Below are 23,291 nucleotides of genomic sequence, written 5' to 3' on the forward strand. Positions count from 1 at the left end.
ATGGCATAGATACTCATCACCCAACGACAATGGCCTTGACAGACCAGAGTGCGCTGCAGTCATGCTGAAAAACAGGTCTTGTGGTTTCGTTAATAGTTCCACCCTAAAATGTACCAATGCAAAATGCTTATTCGGACATACACCCATATTTAATGACAGGAATAAGCTCACACCCAGTTTGGTCATGTTAGAAATGGAATGAACTCGAATACAACGGGGTTTACAGAACACAACACTAATACTGTCGATACATGGCAGTGTAAAAGTATCTAAGGGTGGATTTTGCCTTTTAAGTGAATGTGATTGTTTGCTTTCATTTTGTCAATGGTCAGGCTAGAACAGCTACAAGAGGATCTGTGGAAGTTGAAAACTGGAGCACTTTGACAACAAGGGGAAGAAGAGATGTAGCGAGAGCGGAGGAGGAGGAGGAGGAGAAGGAGGGAAAGGTTTGTTTCGCTCTGCTGTTTCCTGGCAGATCAAACCAACCCTAATCTGTAGGAAACCCCTTTCTCCTCTCTCTCTTCCCCACCAATAATGGACACAAAACACATTTCTTTCAAAGAAAGACCAGACACAGTAACACTTTACCTGATTGTTTATTTTAATCCAAGAAAGAGAAACATTTGTCAGTTTACGCCGAGTGATCTTTGTATAAATTAGTGGTGTAGTGACTCATCGGTGCACCAAGGTGAATTTTGTGTTGAACGTGAAAAGTGTTCAGTGTGCCTTTTTACTTTTTCCTATTTTTAATCTGAATTAAGATTTTAAATAGCACCATTATGTCTGGTTGGACCCTTTTTATCATTTATTTTCTCATTACTTCTTTTGTTTTTCTTCCCAAAAAAAAGTAGAGCCAGGTTTTAACAAAGGTACAAAACCAAAGTCCCTCAGAAGTTTCCCTGTACGACCCACCGTGTGGAGTTTTGGAGCTTCTTTTGTCTGCTTCTCTACCGTGCTTTTTTTCTTGTTGGTCAATCAGTGTATGCCATTTAAAAGTATTATAGCAATATTTCTCTAGTTGAAGAATAAAGTCCTGAAGATTCTAGTGGACGTGTTTCCAAGTATCATTTCACCTCCAGCTGATGAAACAAAAACACCAATCTATCGATAAAAAAACAGTTTTATATTTACCTTCTTTGATGTTGACCATACATAAGCTAACTTGCTGTTGAGATTAAAAAAAGGTTTATTGAACATAACATTTTTGTCTGTGTTTTTTTATTTGTGTGTTGGGATAATACTCAGCTGTTTGTGGTCCTCCTGGTTATTGAAGTGTTTCCTACCACACACACTCTGCTACCTTCCCCACAAAAGGGCATTTTCCTGTAACTACATACTGCAGCTGTGTGATGGCACCCCAGGGTGTCATGGTGTAGGCGTGGGTTAATGACCTGGAAAAATATCACACCAAGTGCTCCACATAAACTGTTGAGTCACAGCTGAACCTGAAGTCTTTGCAACCAGAAGCTCCCGAGGCCGACAAACTATAGGAGCTGCAGTACACGACTCGTCATTTAAATATATGTATTCTCTAAAGCTTGACTTTAACTGCAAACAAATATTTTTAGCGGCAGGGTTAATGTGATCACAGTCCTGCTCACAGATGGGTTATATATCTCCAGTGAAGTATACAGGAGATGACAGATGTGTAGTTCTCCGATCACAACAAAATAATCAGTTGTCAAGAGTTTAATAGATTATAAATGTTCACACGTCAGTGAATGACAGCGTACCTGGAGTGAATCACCCCGAGGCAGAAGGCTCTACCCAGCTGTTCTGACTTACAGGTGAGGAGACAAAAGAGCAGCAATGAGTGTCAATCAACTCGTCATCACCATCAAGTGGAACAATCCGGTGTTTCCAGAGCTGCCCTGCTGAACAATTCACAGCAGCACTTTCACAGAACTACAAAAGCAGCAAATAAGAAGACGACATCTCAGAGACAGAGAATCAATCAATCTTTTAAAGTGTATTTATATAGCCCAATATCACACATTTTACATTTGTCTCAGTGGACTTTAGAGTTTGTTAAGAATATGAATATGACACCCTCTGTCCTTGGACCCTCACATTGGACAAGGACAAACTCCTATGGAACCCCGCAGTTAATGGGGGTGAACATTGAAGAAACCTTGGGGAGAGCAACAGAGGACTGACTGACATGCAATAGATGTGGTATGTAAATTAAAAAAATAATATATTTGCAACATAGGTAGTCCAAATGCTTGAAAATGCATGTGTCTATAATAAGAAGATTAATCCAGGTGGATTTCAACAATCTTTTGGGAGCCATCAGGGACAAAAGCTATCAAAAACTAAACTGGCTGCTCTTTTTTTACAAATTGGGCATACCGAACGAACCCTTTAAAACTCCATGATGTATCTAGACTGAAACACACCTTTCATCTTAAAGGCATCTTCCAGACAACTAAGCACACGTCCCTGTTGTACAGCTAGCTGTGAGCCTCTGCAGCATTTTGCAGGCTTTTATACGGAGTGTTTACAGACGGGAGGAGGGACTGAATAATGAATCTCCTCTGATAAGCACCGAGGCCCTGACCGGGGGCTGAGATCTCTGGTCTGACATCACCTCCATGGCAACTGCCTGCCAATGTTTATCAAACTACATGAAACTCAAACACATTTCTTTCTGATAGTAAAGTGCAGCTGGAGGAGGCCTGTCCTGAGCCGAGCTCTGATTGGTTGACCTCAGCTTCACATCTGTGAAGAAGGCTGCAGACTGGGAATACATTCAGAGCAGAATACTGCTGCTACAAAATGAAAGCATGCCTCTATGATGTTTAGAGCAGAGGTTTGTCCCTGTTGTGTGGAAAGGATCATGAAGAGGGACGTTCAATCCAATCAACCCACACACAGGACAGCTAATCCAGCTAATCCACTACCAGAGTAGCTAAGGGGGGGGGGGGGGGGGGGCTTCATGGAAACCAGGGTCTCATTTCTTTTCCTGGGATCAGACCATGTGCACACTGATAATCTGAAACATGGGATGGGTCACACTCATACTGATCAGATGTCAGTCAACTAAGCCTCACATTTAGCATCTGTTGCTTTCAATGCAAAGTGAATTTGACACTGAACAGGGCTGCGAGACTGGCTTTAAATTAAACAAAATGGGATCAATCCATTATCCCATTAAAAACAAATCTCCTTCCTGCTCAACACCTACTCTAGAAAGAAACACCACCAGATAAAAGGTGAAGGGCTATTGGCACACTGCCATTCTATTTTTGATAAGTATAACCTTGTAGAAAATGTCCCTTTCAGACAGCAGCGATTTCCATAGAAATATAGTTATTTATAGTCGGTCTATGTATTCCGTGGCATTGTCTGCCATTGAGACCTTCAGTCTGTCAGAGACACTCTTAGGGGAAGAGACAGAGAAAAGAAAGCCGTAATCTTCTTTTTCTTCAATAAAATATCAGAATATCCGAGTCCTATTCACTCATCAGGCCAAAGTATACTGTAATGACATCAATGGTTGCTATGACAACAGGAGGAGGGTGGATGACAACATCCTACTGCGTCTTTTTTAGAGCAGGAGATCACAGCACTGTTCAGGATTAGAGCTGCACAGAAAATAAATTAATTAATGTAAAAAGAAAAAAAGGCTTGGAGACAAACACATACGCTCTCAGTGAAGAAGGAAACACACTGCAATGCGAAGCACAAAAACATTCAAAAACGCTCTGCTTGGCCTCTGTTTTCTTATATAAATGCAGGTGTTCCTTGAAGGTCGTACAGCAGTCATAAGCGTGTGTCCCCCATTATTCAGCTTCAGTCCTGAGTCTCTGAACACATGCAGCCGGCAGATGGACAGAGTCTGAACATCCCAGTACAGATGACCCAGAAGTGCCTGAAAAAACTGTCTCCTTCAGGCTCGAGGCTAGATGTTACAGCCGAGCCAAGAGTCACACGCTCTTTCTTGAGCTATCCTTGGTCTGATATTATCTGGAGTCGTAAGTTTGTGCGGTTTATAAACCCCTGCTGCATCGCTGAAGGATGACAGAATAAAGAGGGGGGAGCTGAAGTGACAAGGTGACTTAAGGAAAATGTGTCTGCCAGCGCTCTGCTTACCCCGACTGATGTTTGTCATTTGTCACAGTGAGAGCATCTGACCTCACTCTGTGTGTGTGTGTGTGTGTGTACCATGCTGTGTGGGGGCTTTGCATGACTCCTTTCATTATATATGACACAGTCCTGGGAGGCAGCTGCATTGACGTCAGGGCTCTCAGCGCTGTCAAGGGCTCTGGCTGCTGAAAATCCCCCCCCAAATAACGGGAAGGAAATAGAAAGAAATAGGTTGCTGCTGTTTCATTACGGCCTTGTGAACCCAAGTAGATTTAGGCGGGTGGGGGGGCGGATTAGCCCTCGCCCTCAACTAATCGTGTTTTAATGAAGATTTCCAGTTGAAGGAAAAATTACAGTAAAACATATTTTCTTGTGAAAAAAGTGAAAAGTATGTTTTGGTTATGCGTCTCTGAGGTTAACAATCCATCCTCCTCCCACCTCATGTATAGCAATGGCTCTCAAGGTGGTCTCGCTGTAGCAGAATGTGCTGACACAGCAGCTGCGCCCGCACCTGTGAATTACATGTATATTACAGAATAAGTGCTTAATGGTGCTGAGGTTTATACAGTCAAAGGGCTGGGAGGACACATGGCTCCAAGGAGGGCTGACGGGATTTGAGGAGATTAAAAAAAGGAAGGTTCTCATAAAGATCTCCGTCATGTGATTTATTACCTTTATCTTCTGTTAATTACACATTTGGAATTAACGGAACAATGTCTGCTGCCGGTAGTAGAGCGTACATACACCCAACTTCACATGTTCGAGAAGTACAAATCTTTCTCAGCCCAGCCCTTATTTCACGGCGTTCCACTCCCCAGCAGAAGTCGGGGTGATGGCAGGGGTCAGCTGCAGACCCTGCCCCTGCGCTTTCATCTCCACAGCAGACGCCCACTCAGTCAGAGCTGACCAAATAACAGACCAGGAACGTGTGAAATTAATCCCACATTTTCTTGCGTCATTCACGGACTGAGAAGCTATACTCCTCACTTTGAAGGGATATGTTACAAAGCCAACAGAGTACTTACCACTCTGGAACTTCACGTTTTACACCGCAAAAGGCAGAGGGGATAATTAGGACATTTTTAATAGTGAATTACTTTGATACGTGATGGTCTACTGAGACTAAAATACTTTATTTTAAAAATTGCATGAACATGTTTTGGAAAGCACATCACAAATGCAGGTATAGATAAATCCTTAAGGAACGTCTGCAGGAGAACAGTGACTTGGTATTTCCCAGGAAGGAAATGACACAACCAAAGCTTAACTGGAATTGCTTGAAAAAAATAAGCAAATAAAACAATTTAGTCTTTTCACATAATGATCAAGTCAAATGTTATTGTCAGAAATTCTTCTCATGTCAAACTATACAAATTATATTTTTCTATTTCACATTAAATGTTTGGAGTCAACTAATAATAAAATAGCAGACTACATCAGTTTGTTTGTGTTACTTTATTCAGATCAAGATACAGTAGTACAGCATCCCAATGTGGAGAAAATGTAAAGTAAAAATAAAAGCAGTCTTCGTGATACAGGACAATCAACAATCAGGGTTTATTCAAGAACAGAATGGGGGGGGGGGGGAAGGGAACAGCGGGAGTAGTTCAGGGAAAAACAAAAGTTTCTTTTATCAGCACAGAAGACACATTTATTCAACCCGCCCATAACCACCCCAGCCCCCACCCCATAATAAAACATTATGCACCCTTACGTACACATTCTCCTGTCCCCGGTCACTCGTTCTTTGAAAGCACGCACTTGTTCTCCATCCTGCAGATACTTCATAGCAGGAATCCTTGGGTGGGCCTTTGTTTGTTGACCCTATGCTTTTACAATCTCATGTAGAGTGGAGGACTTGGCCTGGATTTAAAGGGGGCCTGGGGGGGGGCTCCAGGACACACAGAGTGACGTGTTTGGTTAACGGCCCTTATTGATGTAGTCAATTTAGTTTTACCATCACACTAACGTCCACGTAATAAAGTGTCCCTTACAGAGAAAGCACACTGTTGTCTTTTTACAGAACAGGAGAAAACGGTTTACCCAGGCAGACTCAAATAAAACACCACAGTTTATCAAAGTAATTGGCACAAAGATTAAGAGCAATGCCGAGAACATATTGCAGAAAATCACAACCACTTCCCACCCTAGTACATCAACATCACTGAGGAATTGTAAAAGGGATAATTACCAGCAACACTTTGCTAAGATGGTCCCCATTACGGTGGGCCAGGGTAATTCATTGTCTGGCCGTACATTGGAAGTACATGCTATTATTGAGTTCATCAGATTTCCTGCAGTAATGGACACCCTATTAATACTTTGTCAGAGCTTATTACAGAACAATCCTGTGAAGCACTGAGGAGACACAGGTTTGCTCTGGTGGGAAAAAAAGAGAGCTTAGTAGACCGGCACAGACTTTTACATTTCTTCTGCAGAGGGCCACAGGAGTGTCTCAGGGAAGAGAGAGCGCGATCAAAGGCCTGACTTGGGAGGAAGCGTAGCAAAATAAACAGCTTGCTGCACCATCTGCTGCTCAAAGTGTGTGTCTAGCATTGTGAGAAAAGCACAGCAGCACAGAGAACTAGCATAGCGCTAGGTAGCGAAAACGGACACTTGGTAAGCGGTCGTGGAGGTACAACATCGGGCGAGGAATGTGTGAGGGGGGGGGTCTGGTTAGCGATGTCTTGCTAGTACAGTAGCGCATTCGTCAGCATGCACCACTTAATGCAATTTATTTGACACTTTGCCTTTGATAAAGCACCCATCTACAGCAAAGCGGAAGGTTAAGAAAGAAGCCTGTGCTATGCGCTGACATGGTCTACTATTGGACAGTAAAAAGAAAAAGAATAAAACAATTGTTAACAGCTTTCTCTATACATTTACCAGTTGTTCCTGAACATCAATAAATATATCGTAAAAGCGTTGTTGTCTTGGGAGTTTGTCTGGTTTAGCCATGGTGGGGTGGTTATGCTAGGACCAGAACTGTTGAAGGGAGAGAACGAGAATAAGATTTCTTGCTACTCAATATAATGTAAATTCCATATACATTTATAATGATAGCAGAGAGAACAGCTTACCACTGATGGCCTCCTGGGCAAAGTACTTGACATCCATGTCTGTGTCTGTGGCCAGCTTCTCCAGCACCGGCTTCACTTCTGTTTGAAGGGCACTGTGGGGGGGAGAGGGGGGAGTATCAGACCAACTGTCCTTCTGGTTCTTGAGTCGAGTGAGATGATCCATTAAAAAACGCCCGATGCCGAAATCACATACCTGCTATCGATGACGGGGCCGATCTTCTGGAGGGATTTGGCCACGTTGAAGCGCACGTTGGCCACCTGGTCAGTGGACATCTTCAGGACCACCGGCAGCATCTGCTTCGTGGTGATGTCCTGACCACATGCCTCTGACAGAGCCTGGGACACAGCATACAGAGGGTCACTCACAGTGAACATTGGCATATAATGAATCAGTCCAATATAGCTTTAGCAGCTGATAAAAACAGATCAAATGTGTCTCATTATTGAACAATGAAGTCCCTCCAAAGCTCTGAACATGAGAGCAGGTCAAAGTCAGCTGAGACTCACGTTGATGCAGAACAGAGTGGTCATCCTGTGCAGGTAGTTGGGGTCGTTGGCCATGCCCAGCACTTTGGGCACGATGGTGTTCTGAGCCCACTCGGCTCCAAACTTCTCCACCAGCTTCATGAGGTTACAGGTGGCTGCCTCCCGGATGGCGTACACTGGAACATGAGAGAGACAACAATCTGGGTTAACGGTGTGCTCGGGTTTATCTTTCTCCAAGTCTCCATGGCACAGAGGACCTCACACCGCTCACTTCCTGTCTGCTATTCGCTTCATAAACAGTGGAAATCCCTGCTGTTTTATTTACTTCTCATGCAGATTAACATCTCATTTGCATTTGTTACATAGATATAAAAGTATTTAAACTCATAGCTCTGCTTTTACTGGCTCGCTGCTACTTCTGCCTTTTCCCCGAACACTGTAAGCCGACCGATGGATTGCTTTAAGTGGATGATTTTTCCAGACATTGTGTGAAAATTATGTTTCAAGCATTTTGATCCATATAAGCGGATTATCCCTAAATGTGCTTTCCTATGTATTCATGTACTCTTTGTATGCTTTACAGATCATAAAGGAAAATATATACATTGACAGTTTGCGTAGACTGTACAATATTCCTATGATGAAAAGTCTGACAAATCTAAAAAAGACCTTACTCCGTATACTGGGTAAAAACTGAGAAGTCATTAAGATGAAAGAGCAGACAGAAGTCACGATTATATTGACATGTGAAATATAAGATTTAAGATGTCTTTAATAAAGTGAGGGAAGGTTAAGTCCTTCACTGAAGAGCTGTAAGGGTGTCACAGCTTTAACCCCAGCTAAAGACACACACACACTTCCAATGATGTAACCCAGATGGCCCTTTGTTCTCAATGGTGAGTGTGTGTGTGTGTGTGTGTGTGTGTGTGTGTGTGTGTGTGTGTGTGTGTGTGTGTGTGTGTGTGTGTGTGTGTGTGTAATTGGAACTTGATGTGCAGAGAACACTATATACACTCAGAGGGTGTTTCTCAATGTCGAGGACGCTTCCTTGGTAGGACAAGTCTTCCGAGTCAGGTCCTTCAGAAGCTCGACAAGAATCCTTCCTGGCATTCGGAGAACGAAGAATGGAACAGGCGAGCAAGTGTGCGTCATATGAGAGGCCCCGCCTTACATTTTCCGCCACAGATTTTGGAAATTGGTCCGTGCGCAAAGCATTGTGGGGATTTTAAGACCGCGGAGGATACACAGCCTCGAAATTTCTCGCTACGAAGGACGCCGGGCTCGGTAGCATTCCAAGCAGCCTGGACATTGGAACAGTCCTTCGGCGGGACTCGATGACGTAGCATCCTTGAAATAGTGGCTCTGAAGCATCCTTCCTTGACATTGAGAAACACCCAGAGTGAAAATTCATGCAAAAGACAGTGCTCCAGGTTCTCAGGTGGAACAGGGTGTGACGTCCAACAGACCCGTTCAAAGTGCAAAGTAGAGAGAAGGGCCCAGGATAAACCAGCTCAGTTATGAACTCACTCAGAGTGACCCAACTGGGATCTATAACTCCATTAAACACAGCTAGAGCCACAACATGAACGGCAGATTGTGACCTACAACAAAAGGGTTGAATGAAGTATGTTCAGTAATGCATATAGAAGTTATGAAGCAGCTGTGCCCTGGTTATATCATTCTGATGTCAAAAACATTGTAGTACAGTTTGTAGGGGTCTTTCACCTTCAGAAGAGGACAGCTGTCTGCCAAGTGGACGGGCTCAGGTGACTAATGGCGCATTTCCACTACACGGCCTCGCTCGGCATGGCTAGGCCTCGTTAGGACTGGCTCACTTTATGGCGCATTTCCATTACAGTTTAGTAGCTGGGGTAGTATCTATAGTAACGCAGTGTAGGCGGAGCCGTGACGTCATCTTCAATGAGAACCCCAGAAAAACAACATCAGCCGTTAGCTGTTAGCACTCAGAGCTCACAGCTCCTCATATCTGTTCAGAAACTAGACAAAAGTTAAACAAGTACAAACCACAGACTGTCTGTGTCATGGTGAATACAGTCGCTGCTTTATTTATGTCTGTATAGGCCGTTGTTGTGAGTGGACGGTCGGAGCATATACAACGTTAGCTTAGCCGATCTCCATTTAGACAACAAGCATTTTAAAAGGCTTTTCCCCTGCCGTCTGTCTGCAGACTTGTCAAAGCATTAATTCATGGTTTTTACTAACCGGTATCAGTATGTTGTTACTTCGGCATCATTTTGAAACGTGTATTACAATTAAATCACGGTCAAATATGTTCATCTTGTTGTAGTTGTAGCCCCCTTGCCAGCGATTCTCTCTCTAGTTTAGCATACTCAGCTCGACTCAGCCTGGTTGTTGGCCCGGAAAGAACCTCGATTTTATGGGGCCAGAAAAACTGTGAAATAGTACCCGCTAGCCGGTACTACGCTAAGTGGAAACGCAACCAAAAACGGGCCCCGCACGGCTCGGCACGCTTAAAGCGAGCTCCGCGTTGTAGTGGAAATGCGCCATAAGGGCACTGATGCTCTTAAAACCTGTTGAGCCCTGAGCCTGTTTTTCAGGTCTCAGGCTCGAAAATGACATTCCCAGAACAAATGACTATATCTTCACTTCTAAAAGGGGTAAATTAATAATCTTTTTTCTCAAAGCAATGATAAACCTGTGAGTTGGATGTAGAAAAGTCAGAATCAATATAGATTTTTTAAATTTTAAAGTAAATTCAGATTGAACATAGTAAAACATTACTTATAGTGAAAACCACCCTTGAATGATGGGATAGTAGACTAAAAGCTTTAGGAATCCAAACTATAACATATAATAAGTACCCTGTATCAAGATTGATGCAAAACAAGGGAAATTTGACCTTTTTAGAGAGATTTAGAAGAAAAAGAAACTCACTTCTGGGGTCATTTGGGTGCATTTTTCATATCTCTGACCCCCCTCGTTCGATTTTGATGATTGACATCTCTTTTTAACCGTTAGCCAATAGAATCGAGGGGAAGTTCCTAAAATCCATCTAAACATTACCCATTGGTGAATGAGTGATGCGCAGCCAGATTGCCCCGGAACCCGAAGCTGCGATACACTCTGGTGGCTATCATTAGCAGCTAATATTAAATCTCCGTTTTTGACATAAAAATGGAATGATGGATTATCAGTAATCATTTCAAAGTGACACAGACACATTGGATTAACCTATGGATTAACCTTCAGCAGCGTTTTTATAGTTTTAATGCCATTGAACACGACTTTTGATCAGAATAACAGCTAAGGTGAGACGATCTCCCGTGAATGCTCCGTAGTGCTACGTGTTGTGACGTCTGTGTTTGCTTCCCCTGTCGCGAGTTCTGATCGCTCAGTGATGATACCAATACCTATAGAATCTGTGGAATCTCAGCTTTAATCTGATATCTGTATGTGCAGTTACGATAAGTAATAAGGGTATTTTTTACCTTGAGTTCTGAGCTAAGTGCGTTAGCATTTTTTCGCTCAGGGCTCATTTAGACGCTTCTTGTGAGACTTGTCTTTTGTTTCGGTAATTTGTTTTCATATAGTCAGTTAGCTGAGTTTAAATGACACATTAATAGGTTTTTAAATATTAAGAAGCCCTGAGACACAGTTTCGTGAAAAAACATCCCGCAGCCCCCTGTACAGGGGGCTCTCGGGCTTAACAGGTTAAGGCAGGACAGGCAAATCATTGATAGTCAAATTGAACAGTCTTGACTTCGAGCATCAGGCTGCTGCAGAGTACAGAGGGCAAAGACAAATGAAAGGATCCCAACAGGAAAATAAAGGAGCAGCTGCTTTGGGAATCCTTCTCCAGGAAGTCGGTTTGGGGATGTTTCAGAGGTTATTGTGCTTTGAGAACATAAAGGAAATAAAATGGAAAATACTTGGACTTATTTGTAATTGACCGAACAAATTATTGCCATAAAAGTCGCTTATGCAAGCAGCCCAGTTTATGCAAACATTTTTGTCAAGTGCCAAAAAGAAAGTGGGTTTTTGTCCACTTTGTTATATCTGAAAAAGATAGCCTATATGTCTTACAACAAAAGTGCCTTACCGTGATCAATCAGCCAGGCCATACAAAGGGTGTTGAGCTTCTCATCAAAGAATTCCACTCCCTGAGAAAACACAGTGGAGTTAGAGCACTTCCTGGATGTCAGTCTGTTGTCTGCACATTGCTAAAAGCTCTGGTTCTATACATGGAAGTAGTTAAGAAAGACCGTTAAAACATATTGACTAAACGGTGTCATCTGTGCTCCGAGACTCCTAGACTCACCAGCTGTCCTGCCAACAGGGGCATGTACTCGATGATGGCGAGGCGGACCCTCCACTTGGCGTCCTCTGCCAGCTCCACGATGGCCGGCAGCAGAGACTGGGAGAGCTGACGGATGCCGATCACCTCGTTCACACAGTCCAGGTTGGAGATGATGTTGAGGCGCACCTCGGGGCACTGTGGCACAAACACGCATTAATCACAGCAAAGTATTTAGGTAAAAAACAAACTGTCTGCTGTCCAAGTAGATTTACTCAAGATGATTGGTTTAAAATGAGGGTTATTACAATCCTTATACTACAGGTAATAGAGGATATGGAAGCTGAATAAAGTCAAATTCACATTCTAAGGATCACACTAGAGCAGGGGTCTGCAACCTTTTTGACCAAAAGAGCCATTTTCCCCCCTTTTCCACCAATGTTTTTTGTCTGGAGCCGCAAAACATATTTGATAGCTTATAAAGTTGTATATATCATTGACAAAAACTACAGTTTTTATGCATTTATTACATTGTAGAAAACTGTTTACCAACAATTTACCATTTACCTTAATAATAAACAAAGAACTCTTATAAGGAGAATAACAAAAATACACAGGCCCACTTTAAAATAAATTAACACAGCACTTGGGGAGTCCTCTGCACATTTGAAGAAAATTAATATAATTAAAATGGGCCCACTTTGAAATAAATAAAACATATAGCTGCACCCTAAAAAGAGTTAACTGATTGAATTATGACTGAAGATCGTCAGCTGTCTTCCTCTTCCGTGTTTTCCCTCCAATACGTAAAGGCTGCAGCACCTTTAACAACTTCTCTCTACATATCAAACACATCGGCAAGCCAGCATTGTTTGCTGTGAAAGCATATAACTCTGTCCACGCAGAGGATATGACGCATATTTTAGTTGACCTAATTAAAACCGTTTTCTTTTTTTATGTGTCACAGTATCACCTCAAAATACAAGATACGAAACATTTTCAACCGTGCAACAAAATAGAAATAGTCCTACAAATATCTTTATTTTATTTCCTTCTTATTTTTGTCTAAGCTCAAGGGAGCCAGAGCAGAGGGCTTAAAGAGCCGCATGCGGTTCTGGAGCCGCGGGTTGCCGACCCCTGCACTAGAGGAACCTGTAGGAGTTGATGTTTATTCACTGAATCCCAAACAACTGTAGCAGTTGTTTTGAAGGTCCTTCAACTCCTGCTTTTCATTCAAAGTAATGTCTTATATGATGGGCCCTTGCGCTTCCTTAGAAACTTCACTTTTCTTCAAACCATCCACTTTTGACTATGGAACTACTCCAATCATTGTAGGGACATTTGCTATCTGAGCGTTTACACCCCCGACTCCAACTAATATTTCGATCTCAAACAGGTTATCGAAATTAATTAGTGTTTGAGCTTAATATGAACAACTCGCACTGTGTTCTACTCTATCATTTTCTTGTCTCCAGCGAAGCCACTCGAGTCTTTATCAACAAACTAGACGTCCAAGAAGTTTCATCTAGAAATATGAACCCAGGTTTCTATAAAAGATCCTTAAAAGGACATCTGCTTTAGTTAAAGTTTGAACATGTTAACAACTGGAATAGCTTAACAAAACAATTGATATTCCTAAAACAGAAGCCCTAAAGTGCACAATGATTTGAAATACTCAGTCAGGGTTGTTAGAGTGGGAACTGAGAAGTAGCCAAGAAGGCACGGTAAGAATTAAAATAATTGAACTTTTAAATGAATAGCACATCTGCAAATGTCTCCATCTTGCTCTCTTTAAGCTGTCCTACGCACGTTGAATTATCGAAACGTGCAAGTCAAAGCTGTCAGTCCGGACATAAATCTAATTAGACACTCTTAGTGTTGCGTTGGAGCTGTGAGGAAATGGGGCCATCTTTAAATAGGACTAAAGCAGGCAGAGAAAGGACCGACAGCCTTAAGCCTCCCTAAACATGGATATACATTTGTGTCCAACCTGCCAAACTCTTGCCTTATCTCAATATGTAAATGCATGTCGTGGAAATGTATTCATAGGACAAGATGTGACCGAGCCATTGTTGTTCTAGATGAACCTGTTACGTCAGCTGATGAATGTTCTTGTACATTCTTCTCCTAAAACCCAGCCCATTGTAACTTCATGCAGACTAACTAAATCAACTGATCCAGAAACACATCATTAAAATAATGACAACATATCTGAAATGCATGAAAGCATGTATCAGATTACTCTTCAAAACTATTGTATGTGCTACATGGTCAGCTGGGAAATATATATGCAGGAATCCTGAAGTCAAATGTAAGACCTTTTAAGACCTTTTTCTGATTAAATGTACTACTTACTTAAAAAGGTAAATACAATTAAAATGTATCTAGCAAAGACGTATCTAGTTGCAGGGTGTCCAGCTTTTCATTATGCTTCCCTCTAGACAACAATTCAATCTTCTAATTGTAAAGTCGCAGTCTGGCTGCCAACCCAATGACTCACCCTCCCACTCAGCCAGGTACATGTGGTGGCTACACCTAAGTGGCTCTACACTGACTGAGAAGGATCACTACCATCCAAAAAAGTTGGACAAACTCGGAGCTTCACATTAAGTTTTAGCTGTGAATGTTACCCAACCAATCACTGCCTGGAGTGAACAATATATAAGAGCAGGGTATATGCAGGAATCCTGTAGTCAAATGTAAGACATTTCAAGAAGAAGAATAGAATAGGGAGGGATGAAACCCTCTTTAATGGTCACACATGCAGAGCACACAGCACACACAGTGAAATTTGGCCTCTGCTTTTAACCCATCCTAGTACAAGGAGTCTAGTACTAGGAGCAGTGGGCAGCTATTGTACAGCGCCCGGGGAGCAATGGGAGTGGGGGGGAAGGGGGGTGTCCGGTGCCTTGCTCAAGGGCACCACGGCAGGGCAGGAGGTGAACTGGGACCTCTCCAAGTAGAAGTCCACACTCCATATTTAGGTCTGGTCGGGGACTTGAACCAGCGACCCTACGGCTCCCAGTCCAAGCCCCTACTGACTGAGCCACTGCCGGACAGACCTTTTTTAAGACCCTTTTCATACATTTTAAGACCTCATCGCCACTTGGAGTTTTAACCGGTTACATTGGCGACACACTTTACCTCACATTATACAGTATTGATTGTCCTTCCTCCTTATCTTCCAACCATTTGGACGCAAACTTGCATTTCCCCCATCCCCATTTTCGCTAAATTGATTTATCAACGTTTAATACTTTTTAAGACCCCGCGGACACCCTGAAGAGACATGGAGGCCTACTATTACAAGTGTGCGTTTGGTTTACCTCGTCCTTGAGCTGAGCCAGGAACAGAGGTAGTAAGTGCTCGATTGTGTTGTCCTTGCCCAGGATGGTGGAGAGGCCCATGATGACGGAGGCCAGGGCCGACTTCACATGCTGGTTGGTGTCTGAGACCAGTTCCTGTTCAGACACACAGAGGAGACAGAGGTCAGCACAAACAAATGGTTAAGACACAAAGTACGTAAACAAACATCCAGAACACTGTTATTGGTTATAATCACAACACACTGCTGAGAGGGAGGCTATAATCCCCTTGTGTGTAAATATGCAGCAAAGTGGGAGCAGTGATACTAGCGCAGACAAACAGTCATGCAGTTCAGTGCTGAAGGTGGAATCACTTACAGTACGATGAAGACAGGAATAGCATAATGTAAGTTCAAACATGTTCAGTGATTATATCAAAATAATGTAAGATTTTATTAAAAGAAATATGCACTATAGATTTGTAGGACCTTTTATTTGTACAGCTTTCTAAAGGTTGTGTGTCAGTCTGTTGCCGCCAGTACTACTTTGTTCAACTGTTGATATGTTAAGAGGATAAACAAAATGACCCTATGTGACACTGTCTACCTATAACAAACAAGTCTGTAAATCCAAGAATTGTACTGAATGTTAACCCTTGCCACTTTAAGTAAATAAAAAAGCTTGCAATGATAAGAATGTTCAATAAGAGACTCCACGACTGAACTCATTGTGGAAGAAAACACAACAGTGCCACCTGCTGTTCAAAATCTGACAGACACTGGCACAGAAAGTGTTTTTACTGTCTTGTGCTACATACAAGTGCCAACATTTTATAGCTAGGGTTATCTTAGAGGGCATCTTAGGGTGTTTCAGTGTCTGCAGTCTCTACAGGTGGTAGTGAGCCATCAAAGCAAAGGCACAGGTCATCACTGAAGAGCAGCACACATATTTATAATCCTAGAAATGTGCCCATATTCCATTTCATCCAATATCTTGTTAAAAGATTTCAGTTAAAAACGTGATACTTGCTTTTTTAGTTATACTGATATTTTACTTTACTGCTAAATCTGGACATCTTGGGCATTTAAGTCTAGTGGGAAAAAACAGCTTGTAAACAAAGCCAAGTTTTACCATTTTTACACAATTGTTCTTATATCCGAATGAATGGTATATGTAATATTGTTTAACTGTGTTTGTATCATCATTTTGAAAACCTGTTGGACTCATATCAGCTATTAAGTTACTAAATTATCAGTGAAAATGGACAACATAAAAAAGAAAAAAAAGAATAGCCAAATTGTAAAACAAAAACCAGTTTTCTTTTGAGCGGATATTACACCCCCACATGTCTACAGAAACCCTTTGGGGAACACTATCAAAAGACACGCCTCCAGTCCTCTTCCATGCTTAATAGCGAAGAGTTTGTTAACCTGAGATGAAGCAGCAAAAAAATGTCACAATGCGATTTTGTTTTTACCTTGACACAGGGCAGAATGTGAGTCATGATGATTTGCTCACGGCTGTCCTCTGGGAGGTTCTCACAGAACTCTATCAAAGGAAAAGGAAACCGTCAATAAAATATAAAACGGACAGGACAAGAAGCTAAAGCCAGTTCATTTTTAACCCTTCAATTCATGCAATTTTCAGAAGTATTTTTCTGGTATTCAGGCTTTATTTGCTGACCTTTGACTTTGTTTGCTGCAGCAGCGCGGACCTCAGCTTCACAATCCTTCAGAAGGTTCTGGAAGGCCGGCACCAGATCGTTCTTGGTGATCTCTGGTCCCACTGCTTTCTGGAGCTACATTTGGAGAGAATCAACACGAGTCAGTATCCAAATAAACATGAGGTGAACATTTCAATTCAAAAAGTCAGAAAAAAAGGTAAATGGACTACATTCTGTCTTGACAACCCCTCAAAGCACATAAACAATAAAGTCCCCATTCATAAAAAAAATCATATCAAAAGGTGCCACACATCCAATCGGGAGCAATTTGGGGTTAACCATCTTGCCCAAGTCAGGTTTAATACAAACTAATGTTGAGACAATTCATTCAAAAAATTCACATTAAATGCTTGATGGGAACAACATTTAAAAAGACATTATTTTACGACTGAACACTCATTCAGCTAAACATTCCTAATATCTTTGAAATGCCCTCCACATCACACGATACTTAATTTCCTGCGTCAGACATGAAAGATACAAACAAATGAAACGTAGTTCCTTAAAACTCAAGTGACTTCTGGGAAATGTTTTTTGGTCATACCAACAGTCAAATTACTGATTTAATAAATACATTGAATCTCTGTGGAATGAGTTCAGAGTTGGGTCTGTGCAGTGGCGACTGGTCATTAGGGGCAGGTGGGGCACAGCCCCACCTAGTGTCAGCAGAAAGTATTACAAATAATGATTACAAAAATGCAAAAAAAAAAAAAAAATATATATATAAAATATATTTTAAGATCATGTTTAATCATCTGATTCGTCTGTACATTGCTGTTTTAGTCTGTGTTCTTCTAATTAGTGTGTCTACAGTCACAGTGTGTGCCTATTGAGCTGTTTAGAGCCATGTGGGACAAAACCTGATTATGCCCCTCCCTCTCGCTGTGAAGTGAACGGTGACTGTAAAAACTACACTGCGCATGCTCAGAGTATTTTGTAATGAAATGTGTGTGGCAAAAAAATAATGACCAGAGGGGCATGGAGCTACCATCCCCACCATACGTCATCTCAAATCATTCAGAGCTGATTGGCTGTAAGTACGTGTGCCGCGAAAAGTGTGGTGTGTGAAGAGGAGACGAGAGAGCTGCAGTGACGCGTCCTAAAACCAGGAAGTAAGCTGCGCATGGCTTCCCTCGACAAAAAAGCAATGAGATTTCTCCAGAGGATTTTAGAAAATAGCTGGAAATAAGATCTGTGGGAAACGTACCTGTTAGATAAATGCACGTTTTGATCAGCCGGATAACATCCACATGTCTACCCTACTTTTATAATTTTTTTTATCATAAATCTATGGATTAGATTTATGATAGACTTTTGAAACTACAAGAACATAAGGAGGACTTTTACAAAAAAGTTATAGACATGTTTGTCCAGAAGGATAGGCAAATGGACTTCATCTTCAAGTCAAGGTAAGACCGCAATTTTATTGAAAATGGGATCTTACTAAGAGAGAACAATTCAATATTTAAATGATAAAATTACATTTTTTGGGTATCCTTTTGTTGAACTGTCTGTTTAAAATTAATCGAAGCATCAGACAAAAAAAGCTTTTGAAAATAATATTATATTTTGGTTTAGGTCAAAATATAATATTTGTAAACCTGAAGAGTCAGTGCCAGTGCCTCACCAGCCATGAACCTCACTGCACTGCAGAAGCTTATATATAGACATCTACGTTTTTTGTGCCCCACCACTTTTGTACATATAAAAACGCCACTGGGTCTGTGATAGGGCTGCACGATGTGTCGTGACGATTGTCGTGACGATAATCGCGATATGCGCATGTGCGATATTCACATCGCGTGGACGTGCGATTTAATTTATTTTTTAGGGCTTGCGATATTAAGTAGGCAAATTAACTCAAACACGTCATGTTACAATTATTTTGCTGCTTGCTACAAAAGGAAAACTTGCGCGGCTCTCATGTCAGGGGTACTTTAGTGAGTGACATGCAGGCTCTGCATGCACAGCAAACCACCAATCACAATCAAATCTCCAAAGCAAAACGGACCCGGTGATTAAAGGTAAAAACACTGAATAAAGTAGTTTCATGTGTTTCTCCAGGGCAGTTCGGCGCTGCTAACCGAGCTAGCTCAGCTTGTTGCTCTGATAACTTAAGATCCAGACGTCCGTGACTAAAATCCTTCATCCGGTTAAATATAGTTAAAAAATACCAATTGTATAGCATTAAAGTTCAAGAAAGGATGGTTTGCGGGGGAAAAAACGGTCTTTTCTTCAATTCCTGTATGTTTTCATATCGCAGGGGGGGGGAAATCGCAATGTCAGTTTTTTCCAATATCGTGCAGCCCTAGTCTGTGACAGGATTTGTACAGCCTAGCATATGATTATAAAAGAAATGATTACTAACCAGAAGCCCTGATGCGTCAAAGAAGAAAGATTACAGCTTTAAAGACACGTTTACATATTGATTGTTTGATGCATGTTCTCCATTTATAAAAGCCTAAAAATGCTTCAAAATAGGCACTGATATTAAAGAATCTTTCATCGTCTTCCTTTCTTCACTAGTAACAGATGTTATCGTTTACTTTGACCACAGATACAGTTGTACTGACTAGAGGCAAAAGCCCACACCTAATGTGTTTCATAAGAAATATTTCTCACTAAAGTGTAAATACTTCGACAGCAAAATGTGCCAACACTTTCTAACTATGCACCTCATTTCTTTCAGCATTTGTTTGGCACCTTTTCTTCCCACAGCCTAGTATCCCTTCTCTTTGTAATTGTGTTTTTTTGATAAAGTACTTATTCCAAAAACGTGTCAGTTGTGTCCAGCTGTCTGCTTCAAATAGCCCCCGATATTTGTGAGGCTGATACAGTTTCCAGGTATCAGGCATTAAAATACAGATTGGAGCACCCTTAGAAAGGAGGAAGGAGTCTGCTGCTTACCTCAGAGAACTTGTCAGCAACCATGTAGCGGACCCTCCAGGATTTGTCTTCTGCAGCCTGGCGCAGGGTTGGCATCACCAGGGTCTCAAGGTCCTCCTGAGGCAGCAGAGTGGCAATGCTGACACAAGCCTCCACAGCGAGGAGCCGCACAGAGTCCTGATAAAGAGAGGCAGTGGGATCAGTTTTTGTTCATCACGCTTAACAGATGACTGCAGGAAGCAGAATACAACAGCCGTTTAATTTGACATTAAGGAAACGTACCTGCTCATCAGAGGCCAGAGCAGTGAAGAGGGAAATGATGTCACTTTTTACATAGTCAAGCTCCAGGACTTTGGCAAACTCCCCCAGTTTAGATGCTGCAGCACGACGCACCATAGGAGTGTCATCTGAGCACAAGGTGCGGAAATGCCTAGAGACAACCACAAACAGAGATTACATCACTGAAAACTGACTGACCAAACCTAATTATATGACCAAAACAATCACAAAGGGTAGGCTTTAATATTTAGTTAGAAGCCTAATTTTTAACCATAATGTACACATTTGAAATAAGAGCACTGTAAAAAGTGTTTGTCTTTGGTGAGAATCCACTTACTGGCGGATCTCAGCTTTGACGGTGCTGGACACACGGGGATAACAGACGCTAAAGAGGCCGCAGGCAGATGTGCGAGAAGTGAACCAGTCACCACTGGCCAGCCGCTTGACCAAAGGCTCGAAGTGGACCTCCAGGTCAACTGGAGAGTGCTCCTGAGAGATCTTCCTCAGAGACTCCACAGCCTTGTCTCTGACTACTGTCTCCTCCACTGTAGCCAGGCTCTCCAGAGGAGGCTGTGCATTAAAAAAGAAGCATAAAAAGGTTAGCGAGGGTAAATGTTTTCAACTATTAGCAAGTACAAGACATTAAAGAGTATGTATATGTAATATGTTATACATATAGCATCAATAACACCAATAGCTTATACTCTTTATAGACAATATTACAGATTTAGGTCATCTATAAAAAGGCATTGTGGGCTATGTAGAGGTGAAAACACGAGTATCGTATACAAAAAAAACTAATAAGCAAGCTTTTAAATCGATTGCTCAACTTCACTAAGCTAAAAGGTTTCATCAATTATTCCTCCGAAGAGACCAACAATCTAGGAATGCTATGACATGAAATGATTCAGCATGATATACATGTTACGTCTATGTTGCCATAGCATTAAACAAAATCCACTCTTCAGTGACTTACCAGGAGACAGTGGACATACTCTGGCCCTCCCACCAACATGGTGAAATTGCCAAGCTGCTCAGCCAAGGCCAAGAGCACCTCATCTTCATCGTAGATGGTGTCTAAGAGATTACAGAAAGGAAAAACGAGTGAGCATATCAATTTAGGTCTGAACAAAAATATAAAACGAGGACTTTTGGCAGCAGCTTGGAAGGATTTAAAGTACAACACACTCAGACGTTCTCCATGTGACGACCCTTTGTAAAATAACATTGAGGTCATAACCTCTGTTTGTCGAACATCAGGTGATTTGTATGGGCAAGATGAAGCACTTTATTACCTGTGAGGAAAGGAAGGAGTTCAGTGCGAGTCCTCTCGACACCAAGGGCCAGAGCAATGGTGGACAGCTTCTTGATGCTGTTCAGACGAAGCTGTACATAAAAACGACAATCGTGAGTGAGGCGTTCACAATAAGGTTGAGCGCGTTTAATGAACTGTGTACATTCTTAAGCTTCACATGTACTATTCCCAGCTAGCTCAAGTATTATGACTCACAAGAAAAGTACATCAGGTAGCGTCCAATCTCAGTGACGGTTAGCGTCATCAAAACAAATAGCTAGTTAGCTAGCAAACAGCATTTTAACAATCTATGATAGCTTAACGTCCATTGACAAGGAATAGCCCGACTGAATATAGTCGGCTCTACCCACTGCGGCCTTGAACGCCCAGTTGTTGTGATTGCAAACTGTAGTCAATTAGCTAGCATCCCGGGATACGAGGCTTCAACGCTAGCAGCTAAACCAATGACTTAGCTAGCTTTTCTGTCACACCTATGTTGTTATCTTCACATTTCAGTTAATACAATCACCGACAATTACATTACCAGATTGACAATGTACGCAGTAAATGATGACCGCAAACTAGCTAGGTTAGCAAAGCTGGGTGCGCCCAGTGGATCCAATGATAGGCCCGGGGACGTTAGCTTGCAGCTAATCAAATGCGCGCCTGGAATACGTTAAAATGGGCCAATTTTGCAGAACAATACATATTACGATTTAAGTCAAAGCTAGTGTTTTTACCTGCACATCCTCATTTCGCAGTTCATCAATGAGAACGGCGATAGGGTAGAGAGAGTCGTCTCCATCAGCTCCTGCCATTTTGGATACTGTTTCTGAATGGCGCTGCTGTGCTACGGGGTTTCTGTTTCTGAGCTGAGCGACTGCAGGGCCTCCCTCCTCCGATACTGCGCTGCTGCTGCCTTCAAGACACCGCCGAGAAAACCGCAAAGGAACAATCCTGATTTAACAAAGATCACTCAAAATAAATGAAATAGCAAAGAACTTCCAGCCCAATAAACAAGAATAATTACGTTGATTTATTTTCTTTATCTCTGTGGGTTTGTTATATGTTTTAAAAAACGACTGCAGCGAAATAGAGCATTGAGACGTATGACACATTCAAGTAAGATAGTGCTATAAAATATTTGATTAACAAGGGGTTGGTTTGAAAACTTTGAAACCAATTGTCATGCCCCCATTTAAATGTTCTTACAAAGAAATCCCACAAATACCAAACATCATGACACTCTTTACTAAGGGCAGCAAAATATATGAATTGAATAAGTTAAATTAATGCTTAAATTAGTAGTATTCACAAATGGGCTAATATTTAAAAACAATAATCTTTTATACATGTTGGAAAGTATAATAAATTGCTAACTGTTTCGTAAATAAAGTAGTACCAATTGTTACAGAAGTAAAATACTCAAATAATCTATTAACAGCCACATTAAAACAATTATAATATTAACACATTTTATTATCAACATTACATGAAAAGTAGACCCACTTGTTTAATATTAATTTACAGCGTGACATGCTTTCTTGATTTGAATACTATAATATTTTAATTACAAAATAACATTTTTACATTATGTTGTCTTCAATTGTTCGGACACAATTGCCTCACTGTTATTGCAATTGCAACGTGTGTACTGTGTACAATGAAAAACACAACATATAGAAAACTGAGAATAAGATATTAAAGGTAGGGTAGGTAAGAATGGAGAAACCAGCTCGAGTGCGTTAGAATTTGAAAGTACGCAGCCGAAAAAAATCAGCCCCTCCTCCAACACACACGAACGCGCACATGACCAATGAGGGCACGAGATAAGTTTGTGCACAGATGGAAGGCTGACAGGCAGGTAGGCCAT

The 23,291-nt window shown here is 41.6% G+C and overlaps 1 protein-coding gene across 1 annotated transcript; it reads right to left on the minus strand.

Moving 5' to 3' along the window:
• Nucleotides 1–5,525: 5,525 nt before the first annotated feature.
• ppp2r1bb (protein phosphatase 2, regulatory subunit A, beta b) lies at nt 5,526–22,338 on the minus strand. The gene is made up of 15 exons (XM_034115078.1): nt 22,159–22,338; nt 21,420–21,510; nt 21,101–21,201; nt 20,462–20,694; nt 20,128–20,275; nt 19,867–20,022; nt 16,920–17,034; nt 16,714–16,784; nt 15,258–15,392; nt 11,956–12,129; nt 11,737–11,797; nt 7,677–7,831; nt 7,363–7,505; nt 7,170–7,261; nt 5,526–7,074 (listed from the first exon to the last, which is right to left on the minus strand). The coding sequence occupies exons 1-15, from the start codon at nt 22,234–22,236 to the stop codon at nt 7,058–7,060; spliced, it is 1,770 nt and encodes a 589-aa protein (XP_033970969.1). The 5' UTR covers nt 22,237–22,338; the 3' UTR covers nt 5,526–7,057.
• Nucleotides 22,339–23,291: the final 953 nt, after the last annotated feature.

Source organism: Trematomus bernacchii, unplaced genomic scaffold, assembly GCF_902827165.1.
Source record: "Trematomus bernacchii unplaced genomic scaffold, fTreBer1.1, whole genome shotgun sequence".
Classification (NCBI taxonomy): Eukaryota; Metazoa; Chordata; class Actinopteri; order Perciformes; family Nototheniidae; genus Trematomus; species Trematomus bernacchii.